Genomic DNA, 24,084 nt, shown 5'->3' with positions numbered 1-24,084 from the left:
ATACTGTTTTTCATAGTCATCGTACTAATATACATTCCTACCAGCAGTGCACAAGAGCTTTTTCTCATCCACATCCTTGCCCACACTTGTTATCTCTTATCTTTTTTTGTTTTTAATTTTTTTTTAATTTATTTTGAGAGAAAGATCAAGAGAGGAGCAGAGAGAGAGAGAGAGAGAGAGAGAGAGAGAGAGAGAGAATCCCAGGCAGGCTCCACACTGTCAGTGCAGAGCCGGACATGGGGCTCAAACCCACGAACCTTGAGATCATGACCTGAGCCAAAGTCAATAGTCAGATGCTTAACTAATTGAGCCACCCAGGCACCTGATCTCTTGTCTTTTTTATGACAGCCATTCTAACGGGTGTGAGGTGATACCTCATTGTAATTTTTGATTTGTATTTCCCTGATTAGTGATGTCGAGCACTTATTCATGTACTTGTTGGCCATTGTATGTCTTTTTTTGGAAAAATGTCTCTTCAGTTCCTTTGATCTATTTAAATCAGATTGCTTGTTTTTTTGCTATTTAGTTGTGTGCGTTCTTATATATTTTGGACATTAACCCCTATCAGATATATGATTGGCATGTATTTTCTCCCATTCCATAGATTGCCTTTTCACTTTTTTGATGGTTTCCTTTGCTGTGTAGAAGCTCTTTCATTTGATGTAGTTCCACTTGCTTATATTTCCTTTTGTTGGAACATATATTTTTTTTTAAATTCTTGGAAGATTCTGATGCACACCTCCCAATCACCACACTATAATCTGGCTCTTAGCTATATTCTAATACATATAGTTCCCATATATCAGAATCTATTTCTGAATAGTTATATAGTATAGTCAATAAATGGCTATAGAGTCTAGATCATGAGAAAGGGAGAGACTTTATTTTTTTTATTAATGTTTATTTTTGAGAGAAAAGGAGAGAGAGAGAGACACAGAGTGTGAGTGGAGGAGGCACAGAGAGAGGAAGACACAGAATCTGAAGCAGGCTCCAGGTTCTGAGCATCAGCACAGAGCCCGACATGGGGCTCAAACTCACAAACTGTGAGGTCATGACCTATGCTGAAGTCTGATGCTTAACCAACTAAGCCACCTAGGTGCTCCTGAGGAAGGAGAGACTTTAGAGTTTACTCTAAGAATGTCTCCTAGAGGGTTTTTAGCAGAAGGGGATGTGATCTAACTTGCATTTAAAAGGATCATGCTAATTACTATATGAAAAACAAATGGGAAGAGGGGTGCAAAGGGGGGAGAAATGAGTAGGCAAGGTTGTAGTGGGGAGATCATTTAGGAGATGATTGCATTAATTCAGGCAAAGAGATGGATCAAGGCTTTGACCTGGATGCTAATAGTGGAGATGGTGAGAAATTAACTGATTTTTGATATATTTTTAAGACAAAAGCAATAGGATTTTCTGACAAATCAGATATGCAGTATGAAATGAGTTAAAGATCACTCTTAAGTTTTTGGTCCTTTGAGTAACGGGAAGGATGGAATTGCCTTTTACTGGGAGAAGAATAGTCTTAAGAGGAAGATCAGGAAATTATTTTCAGATATGTTAAATTCGAGGTGCCTGTTAGATATCCAAATTGTAGTCTAGTGGATATGGTAGCCTGAAGTTCAAGGGACTAGTCCAGGATGGATATAAATTTGGAATTCATCAACATAATAATGACATTTAAAATCATAAGATTAAATGAAGTTGTCAAGAGAGCCAGTATTGATAAAGAAAAGAGATCCAAGAACTAAACCTTGGGATGCTCCAACAATTAGGGAGGTAAAGATCACCCCAATGGAGACTGAAAAGGATTAGCCAGTGAAATGGGAAGAAAACCAGGAGAGCGCAATAACCTGGAAGCTATGTACTGCAAAGCCGAAGAGTAATTATTTGTATCGGTTGGGAAGGTAAGATGAAAACTGCTCATTCGTTGATCATTGGATTTAGCAATGTGGAAGCCATTGGTGACCTTGATAAGGAATGTTTTAGTGGAGTGATTGGGGCACAAGTGTGACAGGAATGAGTTCAAAAGAGAATGAATGTAAGGAAAAGAATTAGAGACTTGAGAATAGACACCTCTCTGGAGAACTTTTGCCGTAAAAAGGAATAGAGAAGTGGTATGGTAGCTGGAAGAGGACTTGAGCTCAAGAGAAGCTTATTTTAAGATGGGAAAAATTATGGCATGTTTGTATGCTGATAGGACTTATTCAACAGAGAGGGAATATTTGATGATAAAAAGGAGAATTGATAGAGCTACACCTTTGACAAGAAAAGGGACATAGGATCTCAGGCATAAAGAAGAAGGGGATTTGGCCTTGGGGACACAGAGTTTCTCTGTAATGGCTGGAGGAAAAGCAGATTATATGGGCACAGATGCGGGGAGGTGGATAGGTATGTGAAGAACAGGCTGTCGAAATTCTCTTCTGATTGCTTCTGTCTCAAGAAGCAAGGTTCTTACCTGTTCTTAAGGATAGGGAAAAGATTTTGGAAATTTGAAAAAGAAGAGAAATTGTGAAATAGTTATCTAGGAAAGGAAAAGAGGAAATGGACTATGAAACTTATTAAAGGGCAGCCCCAAAGGTAGACTGGAATTTAAAATGAATCCAGTCAGCTTGAATGTGTATTTTTCTGAGTTTCACATTCAGCTAAGCTGGGTTACAGGCATGGAATTGGAGAAAAGGTGGATATAGTCAAGGTTGGAATTTGGTCAGATGAACACAGTGCAAGAGAGAGGCAAAGGAGTGACTGAAGTGATGAATTATGGCATTTATCCACAGGAAGTGAAGATTTGGAAATGGAGGGAGAGCTGTAAATGTTAGGATTGTTGTATGAGAGAGTATTAGAGGGAGGACTCTTGAAAGACAGGTGGTGATCAGAGAGAGGTGGTATGAGAATGATACGAAAGAGCCATGCTGAAACAGAATGTCCAGTGCTTTAAACTGGAATGAGGGTGCTCCTAGTGTCTTTAGTGGTTATAATAATTATTTTGATGGATTGATTTGTTAGGTTCATGACTACAAAGAAGGAACCCCAGAAGAGAAGACCTACTATATAGAATTATGGGATGTTGGAGGCTCTGTGGGCAGTGCCAGCAGTGTGAAAAGCACAAGAGCAGTGTTCTACAACTCTGTAAATGGTAAAGCATTTTTTATTTCTACTATATATTAATGGTCTAGGAGTACAGATAATCAGATAATAGACTATGCTGTGGGATGCTAGACACATCTTATTTTAAGGAAGATCTAATGTACTGACAACTCTTTAAGTCTGCATATCACATTTTATTTTTTTCTTAATGTTTATTTATTTTTGAGAGAGAGAGATACCTGGAGCAGACTTCCAGGTGGAGGTGTATAATCGAGGACATAACTGGAATGCACAAAGCACCTACTGTGTCAAGGGACTAAACCACTGAGAGCTATAATTTACCTATAGAGTTTTTTTTTCTTCTGCCCCTTTCTTAGTTCATTTCTTTAAAGCACTTTTTTTTTTCTTTTACTGTGAAATATAATCCCACCTTGTCTTTGATGTACAAGATTTGGTGTCTCACAGGGCACCTGGGTGGCTCAGTCAGTTAAGTGTCCGGCTTCGGCTCAGGTCATGGTCTCACAGTTTGTGAGTTTGAGCCCCATGTTGGGCTCTGTGCTGACAGCTCAGAGCCTGGAGCCTGCTTCTGATTCTCTGTCCCTATCTCTGTGCTCTTCCCCTGTTCATGTTCTGTCTCTCCCTCTCTCTCTCTCAAAAATAAATAAACATTAAAAAAAAATTAAAAAAAAAAGATTTGCCATCTCACCCTTTTCCTTCTGGTAGATGCTTAGCTCTTAATTGTACCTCATTTATACTATGCTTAGATCACATTCAATATTAGGTAAACATTGCAATTATTCAGTACCTTCTTCGTTCTTATAGCCCCCTTTCAATATCTTATCTTCCCATATCATAAGGTGTTGTGGATACTACAACAAGAAGTAGAAATAGCCATTGAATACATACTATAAAATACAGGATGAGTTGTGTTCGTTCAGACCTGAAGTGTCACAATCTATTTGAAGAAACAAGACATTCATAAATGGAACAAAACAGTTATAAGATGGTGACACTAATATATGATATTGTCATGCAAGAAAATACATGATAATGGCATATATTAATAGAATGTATATAAATGAGAAAAACAGTAAGGTAAGACTGGTGTAGTGTTCAGTGACTTCTTAGAGAACAGAAGAGAAGGAAATGAAGCCTGGTTTAGATCTAGAATCAAGTGATAAACTTGGATTATATCAATCAAATGACTTGACAAAGTTGCTACCACTCTGATCTGGCAAAGCAGGTTTGGATATACGACACTTTTGCCGTTTAGATCTTTTGAGAAAGGGTTAAGATCAAAATTATAAATACATAATAAAGACCATTTAAATCCTAGAAACTTGGGGCACCTGGGTGGCGCAGTCGGTTAAGCGTCCGACTTCAGCCAGGTCACGATCTCGCTGTCCGTGAGTTCGAGCCCCGCGTCAGGCTCTGGGCTGATGGCTCAGAGTCTGGAGCCTGTTTCCAATTCTGTGTCTCCCTCTCTCTCTGCCCCTCCCCCGTTCATGCTCTGTCTCTCTCTGTCCCAAAAAATAAATAAATGTTGAAAAAAAAAATTTTTTTAATAAATAAATAAATAAATAAATCCTAGAAACTTTATGGAGTTCTGAGTTGTAAACTTATTAAGTGCTGAAGAAGCCCATCTAAATCCATATTTATTTATCTTTTTTATACCTACTATTCATTAGTGATTTGTCTCTTCCTTGAATATTATTGAAATAGTTGCATATATATTATGTTAATAATATATATTATGTTAATTTGTATATATGACAAAACTGAGATATATTCCTCTTTCTTAAAGTTTAAAAAGAAATCCCTGTTAAGAAAGGCCAATTTTTATGTTCTTTCACCTTAGCTCTGGAACATTTCTCTTGGTAGAAGCACTGAAGGTTCTTTACTCCATCTACCATCCTTGGTTTCTCAAGAAACAGAGCAGAAGGATCACTCCATTCAAATGCACAGTCTTTACTCTTAACAGTTACTTTCTTCCCTCAAACCCTACCTTTCTCCTACTGTGATGAACTAGGCTGGCAGTCCCTGAAGGAAACCTGTAAAGTGTCTGTAAAGTGCCCCTTTTGAAGGTTAGAACATATTCTGATTAACTGTCACACTGACTTCTTTCCTTTGGGCCCCACTGTGGCCCTTATTGCCCATAATCTACCAAGAAAGAACTTTCAGCTCATTGAAAAATAAAGAAAAAGGGTGCTCAAATGTCCTTAAAAGCTCAAAAGCCTTAAAGAGAGAGCCTCCAAAAATAAACTCCTCCCTATTCAGCTAATAGCTCATCTAGGCCTTTGTAATCCTTGCATCTCCCAACCAAAAGCCTCACTCATAATTTTTTGAGATTTATATCTGGGAAGTTAGGGAGAGGAGAAAAAGCCACTCCTTTGACTTAATTCTGCTTTCCCCCAGATTAGATTACCTGAGTTCAAATTCTGCTGTTAGATTGCTGTTAGATTACCTGTTAGATTACCTGAGTTCAAATTCTGCCTAACTGTTAGATTACCTGAGTTCAAATTCTGCCTAACTCACTTACCATGTGATTTAGAGCAAGTTGCTCAGCCTCTCTGAGCTTTAGTTTCCACACCTGTACAATGAAGATGATAATTCTTACCTAACATGAGGGATGTTCTGAAATCAAATTAGAGAACACATATAAGGCACAATGTGTAGCATATAAGTGCTGAATAGATATTAGCTATATTCTTTAATGGTAGCTCTTTTTAAATCTATCCCGTATTGGGGCGCCTGGGTGGCGCAGTCGGTTAAGCGTCTGACTTCAGCCAGGTCACGATCTCGTGGTCTGTGAGTTCGAGCCCCGCGTCAGGCTCTGGGCTGATGGCTTGAGCCTGGAGCCTGTTTCCGATTCTGTGTCTCCCTCTCTCTCTGCCCCTCCCCCGCTCTGTCTCTCTCTGTCCCAAAAATAAATAAACGTTGAAAAAAAAATTAAAATAAATAAAATAAAAAAATAAATCTATCCTGTATCATGTGTCCTTAATGCCTAATAGAACCCATTATTGAGGAAAGTAGAGTGAGTACAATTGAATACAGGGCAAGTGTCAGATCTGTATTTCTCTATTTGTTCCAGATGCCAGGAGGATACAGATTTATCTGAGCAAGCTGTAACTTGCACAAGCACCTTATTTGCACAAATGTCTGTAAAAATCGGAGAAGCCAAATAGTTCTAACTTTTCTGCCCTTCTTTTTCAAATTGACATATCTCACATCTTGAAGACAGAGGAATCATCAATTTCACATCATCTCTTCATAGTAGAATCTAGGTAACATAGAAAATGATTGAGGGTTTGAAAATCTGTAGTCTTCTAACCACATGATGATACTGTAAACTCTACTATGCATTTTCCTCTTTTGTCTACCTGCTCTGCATTTTTGTCTGCTATACCTGATTCTATTTAATTGTATTTCTGAACCTCATTACATTTTGTTATTTTTCTCAATCTCTCAGAAGTCCACCTATTTTCTATTATTCATACTTTTTGACTGGCTTTTCCTACCTTCTTCTAGTGACATAGTTCTTTTGCTCTATTAACTAAGTATCTCATAGATATCAAGCTTTCATAGCTAGTCATTAATCCAAAGAACTAAAAGATTAGACTTTTGAGTTAATTAGGCTCAGGTGATTTACATTTTGTCAGCTGCAAAATAGCAATTATATCAAATTAAATAAATATATTTTTAATAAATTTTTATTATTTAATATTTTATTAAGTAGTGGTGTATGTGTGATATCTATGACGGTACTATGCACAGTGCCGAAACAATTAGCTTTTGTAGGAATATAATTTCTTAAATACTTGAAATAGTTTTGATTCCTTTCATTGATGAGGTAGTTCTATAGTTAGGACCAGGCAGAAGAAGCACTCATCAAGTGTTTAATAAAGAAAAGCAGAAAAGACATTCTAAAAGTTTACTGACATTTTGCCAGCCCCTATAGAATTAAAAAGGGTTATATAACTGACAAAGAAAATTTTGTAATTAATGATTTGTAGAAATTTGTAGAGCAAATTTTAAATTAATTGTGCCTGTGTTTGTTAATCATCCTAGAATGCTAGGTTTATTCAGCAACCTTGTATTTACTTAGCCTCACTTTGCCAGTTGTAAAGTGAAGAGAAATTGTTGGAGTATTGACATGAGTTTCTTTGATTATTTCAGGTATTATTTTAGTACATGACTTAACAAATAAGAAGTCATCCCAAAACTTGTATCGTTGGTCATTGGAAGCTCTCAACAGGGATTTGGTGCCAACTGGAGTGTTGGTAACAAATGGGTAAGCCCTGATTACTTCACTTTTAGTGTGAAATGTTACAGCAATCACAGGAATATACCTAACACAATAACACTTTGTAAGATGTCTGATTCGAAATTTTTTTTCTCTCCGTCTATAGATTGTCTTTTTATTCTCTTACCAGTTATCTTTCAAGCATTAGTTTTTCGTCTTGATGCAGTCTGATTTCTCAATTTTTTCTTTTACATATTGTGCTTTGGGTATCAAGTCTAACAACTCTTTGCCTAATCTCAGATTATACAGGTTTTCTCCTGTTTCTTTTAGAAACTTTGTTGTTGAAAGTTTATCTTTAGATCTGTGACCTGGTTTGAATAAGTTATGACGTGTGGGGTTTTGATTGAGGTTGACTTTTGTATATGAATGTCCGGTTTTTCCAACACCATTGGTTCAAAAGATTATCCTTTCTCCGTTGAATGGCTTTTACTCCTTTGCCAAAAATCAGTTGACCATATTTATATGGTTCTATTTCAAGACTCTCTGATTCTGTACAATTGGTCTGTGTGTCTGTCCCTTCACCAATATGACACTGTCTTCGTTATTATAACATTATAGTAAGTCTTAAAAGGATATAATGTGGTTCCTTTTTCAGAATTGGTTAGCTCTTCTAGTTCATTTGCTTTTCCATATAAATTTGAAACCAACTTTCTATATTGACAAAAATTCGGCTTGGATTTTGATTGAATTGCATTTAATCTATAAATCAAATTGGAAAGAAATTTTGTTGCATGTTCCAATCCATGAACACAGTAGGTCTCTCCATTTATTTTTCAAAGCAAATTCTAGACATTGTATCATATCGTCTATATATACTTCTGTGTATAACTTTAAATGATAAGGACTTTTTTAATATAACCAAAATATAATTGTTCCACATAAAATTTAATAATGATTCCTTACTATTAAATATTATTTTAATTCCCCATATGTCTCATAAATGTTGATTTGCTCAAAATAGTATCTAGATAAGATCTATTCATTGTATTTTGTTTGTTAAGTACCTTTTAATCTTACATTCCCCTTCACCACCACCCCTTTTTTTTTCTTTTGCACCCTGGCAGTTTGTCTGTGAAAGATAGTTTGCTTGTCCTGTAGAGTTTCTTGTATTCTGGATTTTGCTGACTATATCTGTGTAATGTCTGTTTACCTTGTTTCTCTGAATCCTAAATCTTCTCTAAAGTGATAGTTAAATATAAAAAGATGGTCTAAAAGATGCAGGGGTTTTTGGTTTTTGTTTTTGCCTAAGTGGTATTATACATATAATTACAGTACCTGGTTGTCTGTCTCTTTGTGATGTTGACTTGTTACCAGCCGTATCCATCCATGATAAAATTCCCCATCTGTTTTTTATCTAATGGTTTTTTTTTTTTTTTTTTAAAAAAAAGAGGTTTCAAGATCAAACTTCAAATTGGATATAAGATTCAATGAAAAAAGCGAATAAAAAGAAAAGCTAAAAAGAGAAACAAGAGAATAAGTTAAATGTATATGGCACCATACATATGTTATATATAGAATACATGTATATGTTGATGCACAACATATATATTATGTGCGATGTATGTATGTTATATGTACAAGTATTTGTTAATGTACAAAGATTATACAAGACTGCAAGTGACAGAGATAGATGTCTATCAAAAATGATGACTGATAAAATACATACAAAAGTTTGTATGTGAGCCAGAAATACTCCTAAAGTATCAGAAATACTCCTAAAGGAGGACACTCTGAAAATTTTATTCTGTAATAAACCAGATTTCAATTTTGGGCTATGTCTCCTAAATCAATGTCAGTGTTGGTAAGAAGAATCAAAGGCCTTTAACTCAAGCTATTATTGGCTTGATGCAGTAAATACAACGATAATATTTTTAAGGAATGGCAGGCTACAGAGTTGAAAACACTTGTGTTCCAAGGCTGGGTGGTAACTGAAGCACTATAAGATTATTGTGAAGGGCGAAAAGATGTGGTAATTTTGCGCACACACACACTATACACCCCCAGTTTAGATTATTTAAAGAGAAAGACAAATAATGTCAAAGGAAGAAGAAAAGCCAGGCTCAACTGGGTTGTATTGATTGTATTGTGCAATATTGATTTGCTGTCATAAAGTGTCTGCAACCAGATTTTGCTGACTATTGTAAATTGAGCTTATAACATGTCAGGAATCCAAGTCTGTTTTATTTCTCATATGTGAATAGAATTTAAATTAATTGAACAACATTGGCTCTATATTCCTTTCAGTAATAGAAGGAACACCACTCTGTCCTTTGGGTAAAAAATTGAAAAAAAAAAAAGAAAAAAAGGATTGTAATAGCCAGTCACCCAAGACCACTAACCATGAGTGATCCATATTGTCTGTCCTCTCTTTCCCATGACTCTTGTGTCAGCACAAACAACTATTTGGCTTTTAATTCTTTCCTTTTACTTTTCGTTTTGCATTTCAGCTGTTTCTTTTCCTTTTCCATTTGTTGAATCCATCTTGTCCCAGGCATAGCATCATCTGTGGTCAATTTTTCTGGCCTTCAGCACCCTTGTTTCTTATTTTCCTGAAATGATCTATTTTTCTTTACTATTCATAGACAAAAATATGTATGGTAGGTATAGAGCTTATGCATGCCCAGAAGCTTGTCATTTTCCCCTCTGGCAAAAGGTTTGAGTGCCATGCTAGGTTCTTGCATTTTCATTCCATTGAGGTTTGAATTCACTCTGTGCATCTACCTAGAAAAATTCCTGAGCTGTTAGCCTGAGAATACAGAACTTTGGGAGAGGTCAAGTTAACCTACTTTCATATACCTGGTGGACATTCAGTTATTCAAGTAGTCTATAAAGATTCATGGAAACAAAATTTGAGTAGTTAGATGAATAGTTGGAAGTCTGTAGATGGTGAGGATGGATTGATAAATGAATAAGTATTTGGAAGAAATTGGGAGAAAAGTAGGTTTATAGGTGATGGGTAAGCGAGAGTCAGTGAAATCTCAGTAAAATAGTGTAAGCTACTTACATTTAAACATTACACATCTACATCAGAAGGGTAAATTCTATTCACCTCTTCATTATTATTTGTTACAGGGATTATGACCGGGAACAGTTTGCTGACAACCAAATCCCACTGTTGGTAATAGGGACTAAACTGGATCAGATTCATGAAGCCAAGCGCCATGAAGTTTTAACTAGGACTGCTTTCCTAGCTGAGGATTTCAATGCAGAAGAAATTAATCTGGTATGTGTTTTCACTCATGCATTTTTGTGTTATCGTTAGGCAAAGCCAAAATTGAAGACTTAGGTCCTATATTCTCATGAAAGAAACTTTATACTTACTATCAGCCATTTGGGTTCTGATCCAATATGTAGTGAAAATTGGAATCAACATAGACTGTCAGATAGGGAACAGTCAACTCAACCTTCTTATATGCTGATCTGTGGGAATGTTCAAACTTTGTTCTATGAATAATGTAAACCCTGGGCTTTTTCTTGAAAAGATTTTTTAAGATCATACCAAAATCAAAATAATTAAATTAAGGTAACAAAGGTCACTGACATCTTGATTATTCTTGCTTTAGAAAAGCCTCTCAGCTTCTTAAACTACAGACTTTAACTTCAAGAGCAAAGAAATAGATAAATGAGAAAACTACAAACTGTGGAAACTGGGAGTGCTTCATGAGCAGTAATTAATACAAACTTGTATGTATACAGAGCACTGAGTTTCTTCCTGAGAAAATTTAGCTCAATTTGAACTGGATGCTAAAAAGGCTAAGAGAAGTTTTCACATAAGCCAGATAATGTTGCCCAGAGAAGGATCCTGGCCAGCAGTTTCAGTCATGGTTTATATGTCATTGTTCACAAGTAGGATTTCTGCAACATATTCAGTGCACTGGAAATTCCAGACATATGGTGCTAGTTGTGGTTTAATAATACTAATGACTAGGGGCTCCTGAGTAGCTCAGTTGGTTAAGTGTCTGACTTTGGCTCAGGTCATAATCTCATAGTTCAGGAGTTCAAGCCCTGCGTTGGGCTCTGTGCTGACAGCTCAGAGCCTGGAGCCTGCTTTGGATTCTGTCTCCCTCTTTCTCTGACCCACCCCTGCTCACGTTGTTTCTGTCTCTCTCTCAATAAATAAATAAATAAATAAACATTAAAAAAAATTTTTTTAAATAATAATGACTGTAATTTACTGAGCATTTATTACATGCCACGTACCATTCTAGTGTTTTATGTACATTATCTCATGTTTGTCTTCACATCAACACTGTAAGGTAGGTACTGTAATTAACTCCATTTTAAAGATGAATATTAGAACCAGAGAGAGGTAACTAGGCCGTGGTTATACAGACAGGTCAAACCAGGCACTCTGACTCCAGAGCGAGTGCTCTGAAATTGAGCCTGTCTTCCACTTAATTATTCTCCAACTAACGTTTAGAATCTTGGAACTGAAAAAGCTCTTAGAAATCATCTAAATCACTAATTACCCAAACCTGACTATATATTTATACTATCAATGTAGCTGTGAAAAAATTTGAATAAGTGTTCCACCACTGGAGCTTTTTATTCATAATATCTGACAGGAGGACCAGGGCTCTATAGTTTTAGCTAATGACTCAGGTCATTCTGATGCCCTTACTCCAAATCAACAGTTGTGAACACTGGTTGGTTCAAACCAACCTCTACCCCATAACTGAATCCACTTCTGCCTTCCATTCTGTTATTTTTAAATTCTGCTTTGTGATGGGGTGCCTTATTTTTCTCACCTGCCACCATGGAATATTCACTGTCAATGCCCCAGCTAGTTGAACTGGACCATGATATTTCAGAGGATTTCTGCTACAGAGGATATATAATGTCCTTGTTGAAGAAGTGTTGAAGTTACTTTGTTTCAACATTATTTCCAGTGGGAAATTTGCCATTGAATATACTTAATTTGTTCCAGTAATTACTTTCCATATATTTTGGAATCTATCTGTTTGTAGTGCCTGTGGGTTTTTGTGACCAATCACCCAGGTATGTATTTTTCCTACTTTACTTGCAAAGGCAGCACCATCTTTTAATTGTTAACAAGTTATAAAGGTACTCAAGTGGTGGTACTTTGGCACACATGATCTCCACAGAGTTCACATACAGCATACTTTTGCCCTGTTATCAATGTACAGCTTCAAGAATACAACAGAAACAAGAGGGTTTTGAGGATTCAGGGCAGAAAAATGAGGAGGAAAATTTGATAGGAGTTTCAAAAAGAGATAGCAGTCAGAAAGACTCAGCAAGTAGATATTAAGCCTCAAGTAAAAATGTAATGTAACAATATTAGTTACAATATTGAATTCACTTAAAACTGTTTTAAAAAGTAAGAATCAACATAAATGTATATATCAAAGGTGGAATCAAAGTTACTATCTTGTGCCTGAAAAAAAGTAAATTGGTTTAAATTATAAAAAGGGAAATGATTACTTATTTTTTAAAATCCTGTTAGGCTTATTGTGTCTAGGACAGATTTTCTCTGTTGTGTGTTTACTTCAAAGTGATTATATTGAAGCATCTTCCCTAGTTTCCTTCCCTTCCTTTCTCAAGTTTTGACAAGCTATTTTAAAGCTATTAATCTTTGGTATTTGCCCCCAGCCGTGGTCAATGGCAGATGGCTCTTTCAACTCTAAAATTGGCATCCTAAAATCATAGGGTGTCTCTAGCCTGGTCAATGTAAAACCGTGAGCCTTAGAATTAAGCTTTGTTTGCTGTTTGATTTAGTTTTTGTATTTAGCACTATAGCTGTATCTTGAATCATCTCTGAAGTCTTTTGACATTGTGATGACTATGTAATCAATATCCATTTTGGAAAACATGTCTAACATAAGTCTACCTAAGGTTTGTGTCTCATATGCCCCAACTGCTGTATAAATGTGTTTATACATGGGGCGCCTGGGTGGTGCAGTCGGTTAAGCGTCCGACTTCAGCCAGGTCACGATCTCGCGGTCCATGGGTTCGAGCCCCACGTCAGGCTCTGGGCTGATGGCTCAGAGCCTGGAGCCTGTTTCCAATTCTGTGCCTCCCTCTCTCTCTGCCCCTCCCCCGTTCATGCTCTGTCTCTCTCTGTCCCACAAATAATTAAATGTTGAAAAAAAAATTAAAAAAAATAAAATAAAATAAATAAATGTGTTTATACATTTTTTCAAGTACAACAGTTTCCACGATGGTGTTTCAGTCTCTTTACCCCATACATGGAATTAACGTTCATTATGTTAGGTGCTTTTGTGCCTGAAAATTCAATCTGATAGCATTTTCTTAGAATGAAGAGAGAACTAATATTTCAGTATCTGCTATGTATGTGCCAGACATGCATTATCTTATATAACTTTCACGAAAATCCTGTGGGGTAAGTATTGTTATGTTATCTTCATTTCACAAATTAGTAAGCTCAAGTTGAAAGGCTTAGTAACCTAACCAATGCTACACAGTCTAGAAATGTTGGGACAGATATTCAGATTCAGAACTTTCTGGCTAATTTACTGGTTTTTCTAGTACTCTATGATTTTTGAAAAGCTTGTTATAGTCTCTTTTTTGGTGTGGTTTTGGAAAATGCATTATAGTTTCCAGCCAAAATGAAAAATGTGAGTCTTGAAGTATTATATATGAGTGAAAGAGGTGATTATTACACAGTTTACTACAAAGGAATCATGTGGGTTTAGAGATTACATACAAAACAATAAATGCAACAGTAATTGCAGTAATTGCCCAAGGGACATAGACCATCTACAACTGAAAGACAAATGCCATCTTTGTAAAGGAGCCTGTCTGATACCCTTATAGTTTGGCCTTAGGTGGCATTTGAGGTAAAAATCAAAGTGCTCTATCTCTTGAGGTGGCAAGTTAATGATGACAAGCAAAGGCAGCTTGACAGTGGAATTCCAGGAAAAGAATAATAACCCTTTTGAGATCTTTACTGATTATTGTAATTTACTAGTTATTTCATTGTAATGTTCCAAATTGTTTTGTCTCTTCTGGGCCCCATTTTTTTTCCTATTTTTCAAAATCCTGTTAAATAGTAATAGATTGTTACTTAATAATAAACCTACTGTTTTTTTTATTATCAAAAAATATATTTATTGTTTATTATTATCTTTATGGCTTACCAAGAGATGTAGTACTTTGCATTCAATGAGTGAGAAATCCCTGGCAACTGTTTTGTTTGTTCTTTGCTCCTCTAACTCCTGTTTTCATGATTCTCGCTTTGTGTACGAACTATATACTACTTGATTAGATGATGCTGTTGAGTAACTCATACTAAAAAATGAAGTGTTAAGTTTTTATTGGCTCTATTTCTGCTTTTAAGGTAAATGTAGGTAGGTCACATGATTAGTGTCTTGGTTTTCTTATTAGTAAGATTAGCAGTCCTCTTTTCCTTTATGAATTATTTGATGGTGAATACATTGGTTCAGTGTGCTCTATCATAGCATAAATGACAAAAAGCGCCCTTATCTTCCTTTAGCGCTTTCCTCTTAGCTTTGTGCATTGTAATTTGAAAATTGCTTGAATATTTCATGAGAGTGTTATGCCTAACATTTTACTATAGAAAAGTGCAACAGGAACAGTAGTGACTAACAAGGAGCTGATGTTTCCTGACATATGTGGATCTTATGTTTTATCTTCTAGGATTGCACAAATCCACGGTACCTAGCTGCAGGTTCTTCCAATGCTGTCAAGCTCAGTAGGTTTTTTGATAAGGTAATAGCTTCAATTAAGTTATTTTTAAACTTAATTTATATATTATGAGAGTTTAAAGTTTTTGGAGAATGCTTTGCCCTTTTATTCCTTCATCCTGAACTTCATAGCCTGAACATTTGTGTTGATCTCTCTTATCTGTTGGTATAATTGCTCAAGGCCTGCTGACGTATTTATTTTATCACTAGTGTTCTCTAAGCAAAGGATGAAAGCTACTGGATTTAAATGAGTTATTTTAAAAGAAACCTAATTTCCCTCCTTAAAACAAATTACGTTTTCCTGTTTTCCAGCTCTTCTTGTATTTATTCACATCCCCTCAGCCCGCACAAAAGGCACTGAACCCAGGAGATTCTGCCTAAAGCCCTGCGTTCTTTTTGCTCTCCCAGCTGTTGTTATTCTCCACATAAATGTTATTATTACTTTTAAGGTTATGTCATCTTCTTGATTCCGTAATTTTCCCTATCAGAAACCTTTGCATTCAAGTATTGACTCTTGCTAGCATCATCTTATTGTCCTGAACTGGAATGAAAATGTAGAATGACTCAGCATACTGGTAATTTAGAGCACTGTTTGTCCTTCCTTCGCAAGGCCATGGGGCTCCATTGCACATAGTATTGACCAAGTTTAAGTTGTTTGCCTCATGTTGACATTGCGTAGTAAAGTAAAAGAATGTATTTCTGTATGTATTATTGAAAAAGATTGATTCGTGTATTACATTTCCTTTTAAGAGGACAAGAAAAACATTTCCCTCCTCATAGCTCTTCTTTGTGAATCATTTTTCTTTTATCTATTTAGGGATCTAATATTTGGCCCTTTTGTCCATTATGTCATAACAAGATAAGCCCCACACCCCTACCCGTTTAATACGAGAACTGTTTGCTTCATTGCAGAACTTCCCAGCTGGAGTGTGGCAAATATGGTACAAGTGTGCCGAGATAGTGATGCCCTCAGTTGAAGCAGCCAGAGCCCCCCAGGCTAACTGATCGGCAGCCTCTTTCATTTAACTCAGTGTGCTGTACAAATATTAGCATTTTCTAAATGTGCCATAACATGAAGAATGTTGGGAAGCAGTGCAAGGAACTGGATTTTCCCTCCACATGATTTTCAAGCTTCAAACATAAGAACTTCCATTTAGTTTAGATCCATGGCCTCCATCAGATACACTATTCTGCCCCGAGAGAAACAACTTACAGATCTTTGTCTGACACAGAAAGATCCCACGATATATTGCTTAATTTGTTAATAATTTATTAATTTGAAAATTGATGAAGGGGATAGAAAGGTACAAACTTTCAGCTGAAAATTGAGTAAGTCACAGGATGAAGAGTGCAAGATAGAAAATACAGTCAATAATTGTAATATGGTGTAATATGGTGACAAATGGTAACTACACTTATTGTAGTGAGCATTTTGTAATGTAATAATTGTTGAATCACTATGTTATATACCTGAAATGGCTATAGTATGTCAACCATACATCAATAAAAAATAAAAAATGTTTTAAACTCTAGAGAAACAATGGGTTATAGACTAGTGTGACCTGAGTTGTCAGGCAAGACTTTATTTTAAGAAAATCAGAGGGAACTTGGTTCATTTTAAGAAGAGAACAATATTTGGTAAGAGAAAGACACTGCAAGTTGAGAGTAGGGAATTAGGAGCAAAAGCAAAAAGTAGCATCATTCTTCATTACCACAGTGAAAGGTATATGGATCATGAAGTTGGCCAGACCTCCAGACTAACATGGTTGCCTCAAAACACGGGACCTGGCAACTAAATTTTGCCCAGTTTTCTACCATATCTTCCAGAATTTAGTATAAAGATTTATCTTCCAAGAGGGAATCTAGCCCTTCTCCTGACTCCCTTTAGTAGTAATTCTTCCCCACTCTAGAATGATAGGGTTTTCCTGACCTGCTGTGGAGGAGTCTGCCTCTTCTTGGTTTTTGTGGGATCCAGTATTTTGATATATGTGCTAATCATAAGCCAGGTTTTCTACCTCTGTGGCCAGTGAATGCAACCTTACACTGGGTCTCTTGTGGCTAAAAGTAACCCATACTCTCAAAGGTAGAAAGAATCCAGATGATTTGGTTGTCAAGCCAGTGAGATCAAGGTGGCACAGCCCTGGAAGGAGACGCCATGCTCTTATTCAGGGGAATTCTTAGCTTCATAATTCTGGATTCCAGTGTTTTAGAGAGTTAATCTGCATCTAATCTGTATTCTTATCCAATTGGCTTTTCTTAATCACAACAGCTCTGTGTAAAGAAAATCATACCGCCTTCACAAACAGTGCAGTTTCTCAAGTGTTAGAACAGAATTCATTATTTTTTAAAATTATTTTCTATCATCTGAAAACATGGTACTCTTAAATTATATTAGGGCATGTATTTTTGAGAGTTTTTTTTTTTCAATAGTAGTGATGGATTTATACAGATACATCCACTGCATTACCGCATTTCTCCTGCTGACCAAATACAGTTCTGAAACTACTGAATTAAGGATGCAGATTAAGTCCATAGAAAGAAGCTAATTGAATGCCTTTGATGTTGTGTCATCTGTCTCCATTGAAGACCTACCAAATTTATCACTGCGTTTACTCAAGGGATGTGGCAGTTCACTACATTACACAGACTTGGCTATAAGGAATACCTGTACTATTGTAGTAGTAAAAGTGTTCTGCTTTTATCTTATGGGTTCTGTTTTGTATCTTTGAGCTAACTGCTAGGAAACTTTGAGCCAGATTTGCTTCCCTACACTGGGAACTGCATGGGTTATTATCCCATTCTCTTAATGATTTAGCCATTTTTGTGTATTCATTTAATTTTTAATCTATTATTAATGCCTTTGGGAATAAGGCAAGCTTTTATGGAAATATGCCCACAATCCTGATCTTACTAGCATGAGATTTAACTTATTGTACTAGATGTCCATAACTATTGAAAAAACTCTTCATTTGGGTATATGCCTTTTCATCCCATTAGTGGTAACCACAGTGAACCACTTTTGCTAAGCCCTTAAAATCTTTATTTGTTTCTCACAGGTCATAGAGAAGAGATACTTTCTAAGGGAAGGTAATCAGGTCTGTATCTATTCTTGACAAAGTGGGCTCTTAAATTTGAAGAGAGGTGATTTCCAAATTTATTTTCAGAAGTGGCTTAAAAAAGGGTGAGGCGGGGGGCGGGGATCTTTTGTAGGCAAAAGCATTTTCTTCTGTCCTGCTAAATACAAAAGCAAAAATATCAGATTAAGGGAAAATAAGGTTCTAAGAAACAAAAAGAATGCAGGGATAAGGTTATATTATAAAATCATAGGAGAAAATCATTTGCTTAAGACTCCAGAGGGTACATATCCCAGACCTATCACAATGTAGACAATTCATGTAAAAGTCCAGTAGGCGGATGTTATGAGATTCACCTTCATCTTCCCTGATTTAGATGACACTATCACCAATTTGTTGGCAAATGTTTTCCATTTTGGGAACATTTATTTTATTATTTGAGTAAAACCTCAGAGAGATGATTCTGTAAGGGACAACAGGGTGACATAAAGAAACAGAAAATAAAGGGAAAAATTTATAAGGCTATTAGCACTTGAACTCTGCTTGCTTGAGACTTAACGTGATTATCTTTCTTGCCAACAGATTCCAGGCTTTCCTGATCGAAAAAGGTTTGGGGGAGGAACGTTAAAGAGCCTTCATTATGACTGAATTACACCCATCCTGGAAGAGTGAGCAAGCGGTGGCAGTTCTGCACAGCTTTCTTCTTGCTGTGTTGATTATTAATATTTCAGCCTTTTAACAGAATCATCCTAAAATGCCACCCTTCAGCCTCACCCTTTAATGGAAAGCTGAAAGGAAGTGACAGCGTGGGAGGTCCAAACTTTGTCCCCATTCTGTTCCTCACCTTTCTGTCCCTGTTTATAGATTATGTAAAAGCCTTGTGGAAATATGAGATGTTGTCAAAATGATGCAGTAAATGAGCAGTGACAGAGTGCTACAGAAAAAATTTACTCTTCCCAGAATTGGAAGGTTTTTTATAGGTCTGTAACTTTCCCACACTCCTTGCTGAAGGCTTAATTAAGTACTTCAAAAATGTATCTCTGTTGTTTTACCTTCTTGAGGGGAAAGGTTATGTTAACCAGCCCTGGGTTGTCCACCCCAAACAATCTCTGTCATTTTCAAAGAAGCAAAATGGTGTTATTTAATTGTCTCCACTCTCATCACACACAAGGATGCCTAATAATAGCAGCCTTTGTCTCCCTCTCCTCTCCTTTGCAAATGGTTCAGTGGCTAGAAGAGGCAGACTAATAGCTGGAATTAAATATAAATAGATTAATAATACATAGAGAACACCAGTACCAGCAAAGGAGAATTCTCCGAGAAATTGACAGCTCACTAAATCCTTCACTCTGGGTTACAGATGTCTGCACTGTCTTATTGTTTTCTATTTGGAAATAGGCAGGGTGAAATCTAAGACCTGTTCAAGGGCAGTAAGAGAGATTTACAGCCTCTACTGTTTTTATTTTTTTAAAGGAAAAGTCAACTCCTGAAATGTCTCTTAACTGTAGTCAGTAAACTAAGACTGTTATTTTCTGTGTCAACAATGTATTTATGGAGAGAAGTAAAAATAAGTTCTACAGCAACACATTTACATGAATTATGGACTAGGATTCTTAGATTTCATAATCCAACATTTTGTGAGGGTGGTAGTGTATGTGCGCGTATGCATAATTGTTCATCGTTCCTTTTTTTACCCATCTTTTTTGCTTGTTTAATTCTCTCTGGCCCGGTTCTTCTTTAATATATAGACCTGGTTTCCAAAAACTGCAATTTGCTGCCTTATTCAGCACCACCTTTTTACCCATAACCACTCTCTGGCTCCGAGGCAGGTCTTTGCAGTCCTGATTTTGCTCCATATTAGAAAAAAATAGTAAGTATACACTTTCAGCTCCTCATTTTAAAACTAGGCAAAAAACACTAAGTTCACTTTCTATTCCATTTTAATTAAATTTCAGAAGTACTTTGGAAATCAAGGTATGCTACCAGAAGATCTTAAAATAAGAAGGTTAGCCAGTGCTTTTAGAAAGGCAGTTGTAGAAATTTGGGGAAGGATTTTTAAAGCACTTTTGATCAGCTAGCATATTCTCCAGTCTGTCTTCATATCCTGAGCCATAAAGCCGAGGCCTGATTTCTTTTTTGACACAAAGTAGAGCTATGCAAATCAGGATCTGTACGTGGAGTATGGCACAAGCGAGTTGTGAAGAGGCTGCACAAATGCATGCACAAAGACCCAACTAAAGCTCTTTGTAAACAATAAATTAAAAAAAAATTATACATACATTCTGAAAAAATAAAAGAATAATACAACAACACAGAAGCGAAAATACATATAACCCTTCCCTTCTCTCCCCTTTCTTCCTCTTTCTTTCCCTTAATTAAAAAACCTCTCTCAATTTCTTTATTTTCTCCCTTGCTAAAAAATAAAAATAACCCATCACTGATGCCTTTCAGGGTCAGCCTTGAAAACTTAGCAGTACCCCTCAACTCCATTTCTTCTTGCTTGTGAGGCTTGACTGAATTATAGTTTTCTGAGAAAAAATAATTTTTAATAATCTAAGGTAAATTTGTTGCAAAGTATTAGTAGCAGCAAAACAAGGCTGTTTGCCAAGATGAATGTTATTAGCCAAAGTTCTTGAAAATGAATGTTTTGAAGAATAATTTTTGCTGGGATTTCCTGAGATCTGCTCATCAAAATTGCTTTTGGATAATCAACAGATGTAAATACCAAAATACTTCTAAAGAGTATTAATTAAATCTTTAATTTTCCTGATGGAACAGGTAATTAGCAATAGAGGTTCTTTTGGGGTTTTTTTTCCTGTTGTGATTTAGATGTCTGACCAATGTTGTTATTTATCATGGAGGCAACCAGACGTGAAGGCATACAGTCATTCATCTGTCGCTCAGGTGGCAGGGCCCTTCGTTGAAATCCAGCCCAAGATTTGGGTTGACCTCTCCACTTCTGTGTTCTGAAAAGAATTGCTGCTCCCAAAGGGGTTGATCCGTATCACTTTATCTTAGGTTCTCAGAAGTCCCTAAACTTGAGGCATCCATAACATAATCCGTGACAGTGCCTTGACACTGCTATTTTTCTGTCCATTCTGAAAATGGACTGTGTGGAACTGATGTGCTGGGCCATCAGACGGAGATGAAGAGCTCCTCACTGCTGCTATGACCAGAGCTTTTGAGTGTCCATTTCAATAGTATATGCCATAGCACCCAACCTAGGGAGGACCTTGTGTGGGTTTTTAATAAATGTTGTTCAATTGAAATTTTTAAAGCACAGGTAGCATCTATTTTAAGAAGTTTGAAGGTCTAACAGGATGTCTGCATTGATTTAATATCTGTTAAAATTCAGAGGAGGATACTGTTTGCGGGGAAGGAGGAGAAGGAAATAAAAAATCCATTCCTCTGTAGTCCCCAGACTGAGTGAAATCACTATGGTAGGAGAGGAAAGGTTCCAGGCAATCTAGCCCTAGGAGAACCGTGAGCCTCAAATATTCCACAGTATGTTTGCCTGATGCAAAATTGGAGCTGAAGCCTACCAGGGCTGCTCCATAGAGTAGGAAGGGGGTCCGACTTCCAGTTACTATTAGTACCTCCATTTAAGGACTTAAAGCAGTGGCTTTCGGACTCAAATGTGCATAAAAATCCTCTGAAGTACTTAAAAATGCAGATTCTGGGATTTTATCAGCCCCCCTCTCCTTGCCCAATTCTATGTATATAGGATAGAGCCAGGATTTTGTATTTTTAACAGACAAACCAGGTGATTCTGCAGTGAGTGGCCTGGGATCCACACTCTGAGAAAGATAATAAACTCCTATCATAGAGAATATGCGGAATGTACTTAATGGCACCATTATATAGTTCATCAAAGTTCATCTTGGGCTTCCTTAAATGATTTCGCCTTCATGAGCTGAGCCACTCTTCCCTCTCAAGGTGATACATACCATAGCAATCATGACATGATTGTCCCATTCTCTATTGGCAAAACAGGAGATGTTTGTTTTTAATGTACTACTGTCATTTTTACTACCACCGTGTTCTGCATTCCAGGTGTATTTATTTCTAATAAGATGCCTTGCCATCTCATACACGGTCCCTCACTTGTACCACATTTGTTTTCTCAGCTGGCTAATCACTAAGCCTTACCAAGGTCATCAGTAAGTATTGGTGAAGGATGAAACCCCTGCATTCCCACAAAGACATAAAATCTTGCTCAGTACCAGCAAGTACATTTATCAATTCCATCTTTTTTTTTTGGAGACCCTCTAACTGTAACTTCTCTAACTCCATCATGGGGTGATTGCTCTCCAGACCTGTCACACTCCTTCACATTACCCTGTAACACTACCCCAGCTCCCAGGATGAAATGTTTGCCACTTTCTCGGTGTGGATCTGTGGTCTTCCAACTGGGATGGGTACACATGTCCCCTCCAAGAGGTGCATGGACACAGATAGTTTTAGAGGAATCATTTTCCAGGTCATCCATCTCCATTATGTATGTTAAAATTGTTCTTCTTGTGAATGCAGCTCAGTGCTAGTTCTTACTTCCCACCTGTGCTTTCTTTCTCAATTGTCCTTTTCCCACAGTGGAAAAGGAATATCTTGCTTATGTAGGAATGTGGTATATTGGCCCAGGGTGTAAATGTCTTAGGATGCCAATAAAAGGACAATTCTAAATATTAGTTTTATTTAAGGACTTTGTTCCACTCACACAATTATTTAAAAAAAAAAAATGCAGACCTCTCAAGGAAGCGGTTCCTGAGTTCCTGAGAACACAGCAAAGAGAGTTTTGGTAAGAAATAACCAAGGCTATGGCACATTTCTTCATGGCAAGTCTTGCTTGGTCTATCAAAATATCAAAATAACATTTTTGTGAAAAATAATTATACAGGCAAAGGAATATAAAATTAACATTTATTTTCTCAACCCTTTCTAAGTAAAATGAGTTAGAAAAGGCACATCTAAGTGAAAAGGTAACATTTAATTAAAGTCATTGATTCCAATAGCTGGGTAACCAAGCCTTTTCCAATCAGATTCCCAATTATTTGCTTGCAAAAAAATTAAAGGAGAACCTGAGTTGTTGATAGGTGACTAAAAATGATGTTTATGATAGATTGCTATGTGATTTTTGATATTTGATTCAGAAGGAGAAGTGAGGTAATAAAATTCCTTCCATTCATATCTACTTATCTATGTGAATGAATTTTCTTAACATGTCTTAAAACCAAAAAGTAAGATTAAATGATGTTGAATCATGTCTTATTCTGGAAATAAGAACTATAAATGAGAATTACTAATTCGTGGATATACGAACTAATGGGGGAGGCATCCACTTATTAAAAGAAGCATTTCTGGAAAGACTTTACCTTTTATATTTAATATTTATCAAAATATCCAGTATGTATGGATTACTGTCCTAGAGAAGAATCTTTCCAGTTTCCTATCTGGAGGGTGAAACATTTCCTGATAGCATTCTCAGGAAGTGCAGTGGAAGAAGGAGGCTGGAGGTTTCATCACTTACCTACACGTGGTTTTGGTCCTACTCCACAATCTGGTGGTGTGAATCTGGAACTCCTCTGACTTTTCTTCTGAAGCTTCTGCAGAGGGTAAACCTAATTTCTACTAGAATCTGGGAGAAGCAGATACCTGCTGTCTCCACTTCCTCGTCCTTTTCAAATTCTCCCCCTCACGCATTCCCAATATTGTTTCACCGAATCTATCCTCCTCTGCTGGTTTTTAGCATCTTTGTTCTTGTTGCTCACAACTTTGACAGCGTGACTCTGTTCTGATCCAGTGTGTGTTTGCCTTGTCCCTACACAAACTTCTCCCTCCATTGGGTGTCTTTTTGACACCTGCCCAGATGGCATCCCTCAATCCCTGCTTCAGATGTCTGCCAAACTTCCCCTTCCCGGTCTTCCCTCACTAGACCCCTCCACTC

At 36.7% G+C, this 24,084-nt stretch overlaps 1 protein-coding gene across 1 annotated transcript in view; it reads left to right on the top strand.

Moving 5' to 3' along the window:
• RABL3 (RAB, member of RAS oncogene family like 3) overlaps positions 1 to 23,331 on the top strand; it is a 38,400-nt gene extending 15,069 nt beyond the window's left edge. The window contains exons 3-8 of the mRNA XM_043594273.1: positions 3,001 to 3,130; positions 7,258 to 7,372; positions 10,457 to 10,607; positions 15,023 to 15,094; positions 18,126 to 18,164; positions 18,726 to 23,331. Of these exons, the coding sequence (XP_043450208.1) occupies positions 3,001 to 3,130; positions 7,258 to 7,372; positions 10,457 to 10,607; positions 15,023 to 15,094; positions 18,126 to 18,164; positions 18,726 to 18,791 (573 nt within the window). The 3' untranslated portion in view covers positions 18,792 to 23,331. The remainder of the gene's footprint in view (positions 1 to 3,000; positions 3,131 to 7,257; positions 7,373 to 10,456; positions 10,608 to 15,022; positions 15,095 to 18,125; positions 18,165 to 18,725) is intronic.
• Positions 23,332 to 24,084: the final 753 nt, after the last annotated feature.

This window comes from Prionailurus bengalensis, chromosome C2 (genome assembly GCF_016509475.1).
Source record: "Prionailurus bengalensis isolate Pbe53 chromosome C2, Fcat_Pben_1.1_paternal_pri, whole genome shotgun sequence".
NCBI lineage: Eukaryota > Metazoa > Chordata > Mammalia > Carnivora > Felidae > Prionailurus > Prionailurus bengalensis.
This window is presented reverse-complemented; position numbering and strand designations above follow the sequence as displayed.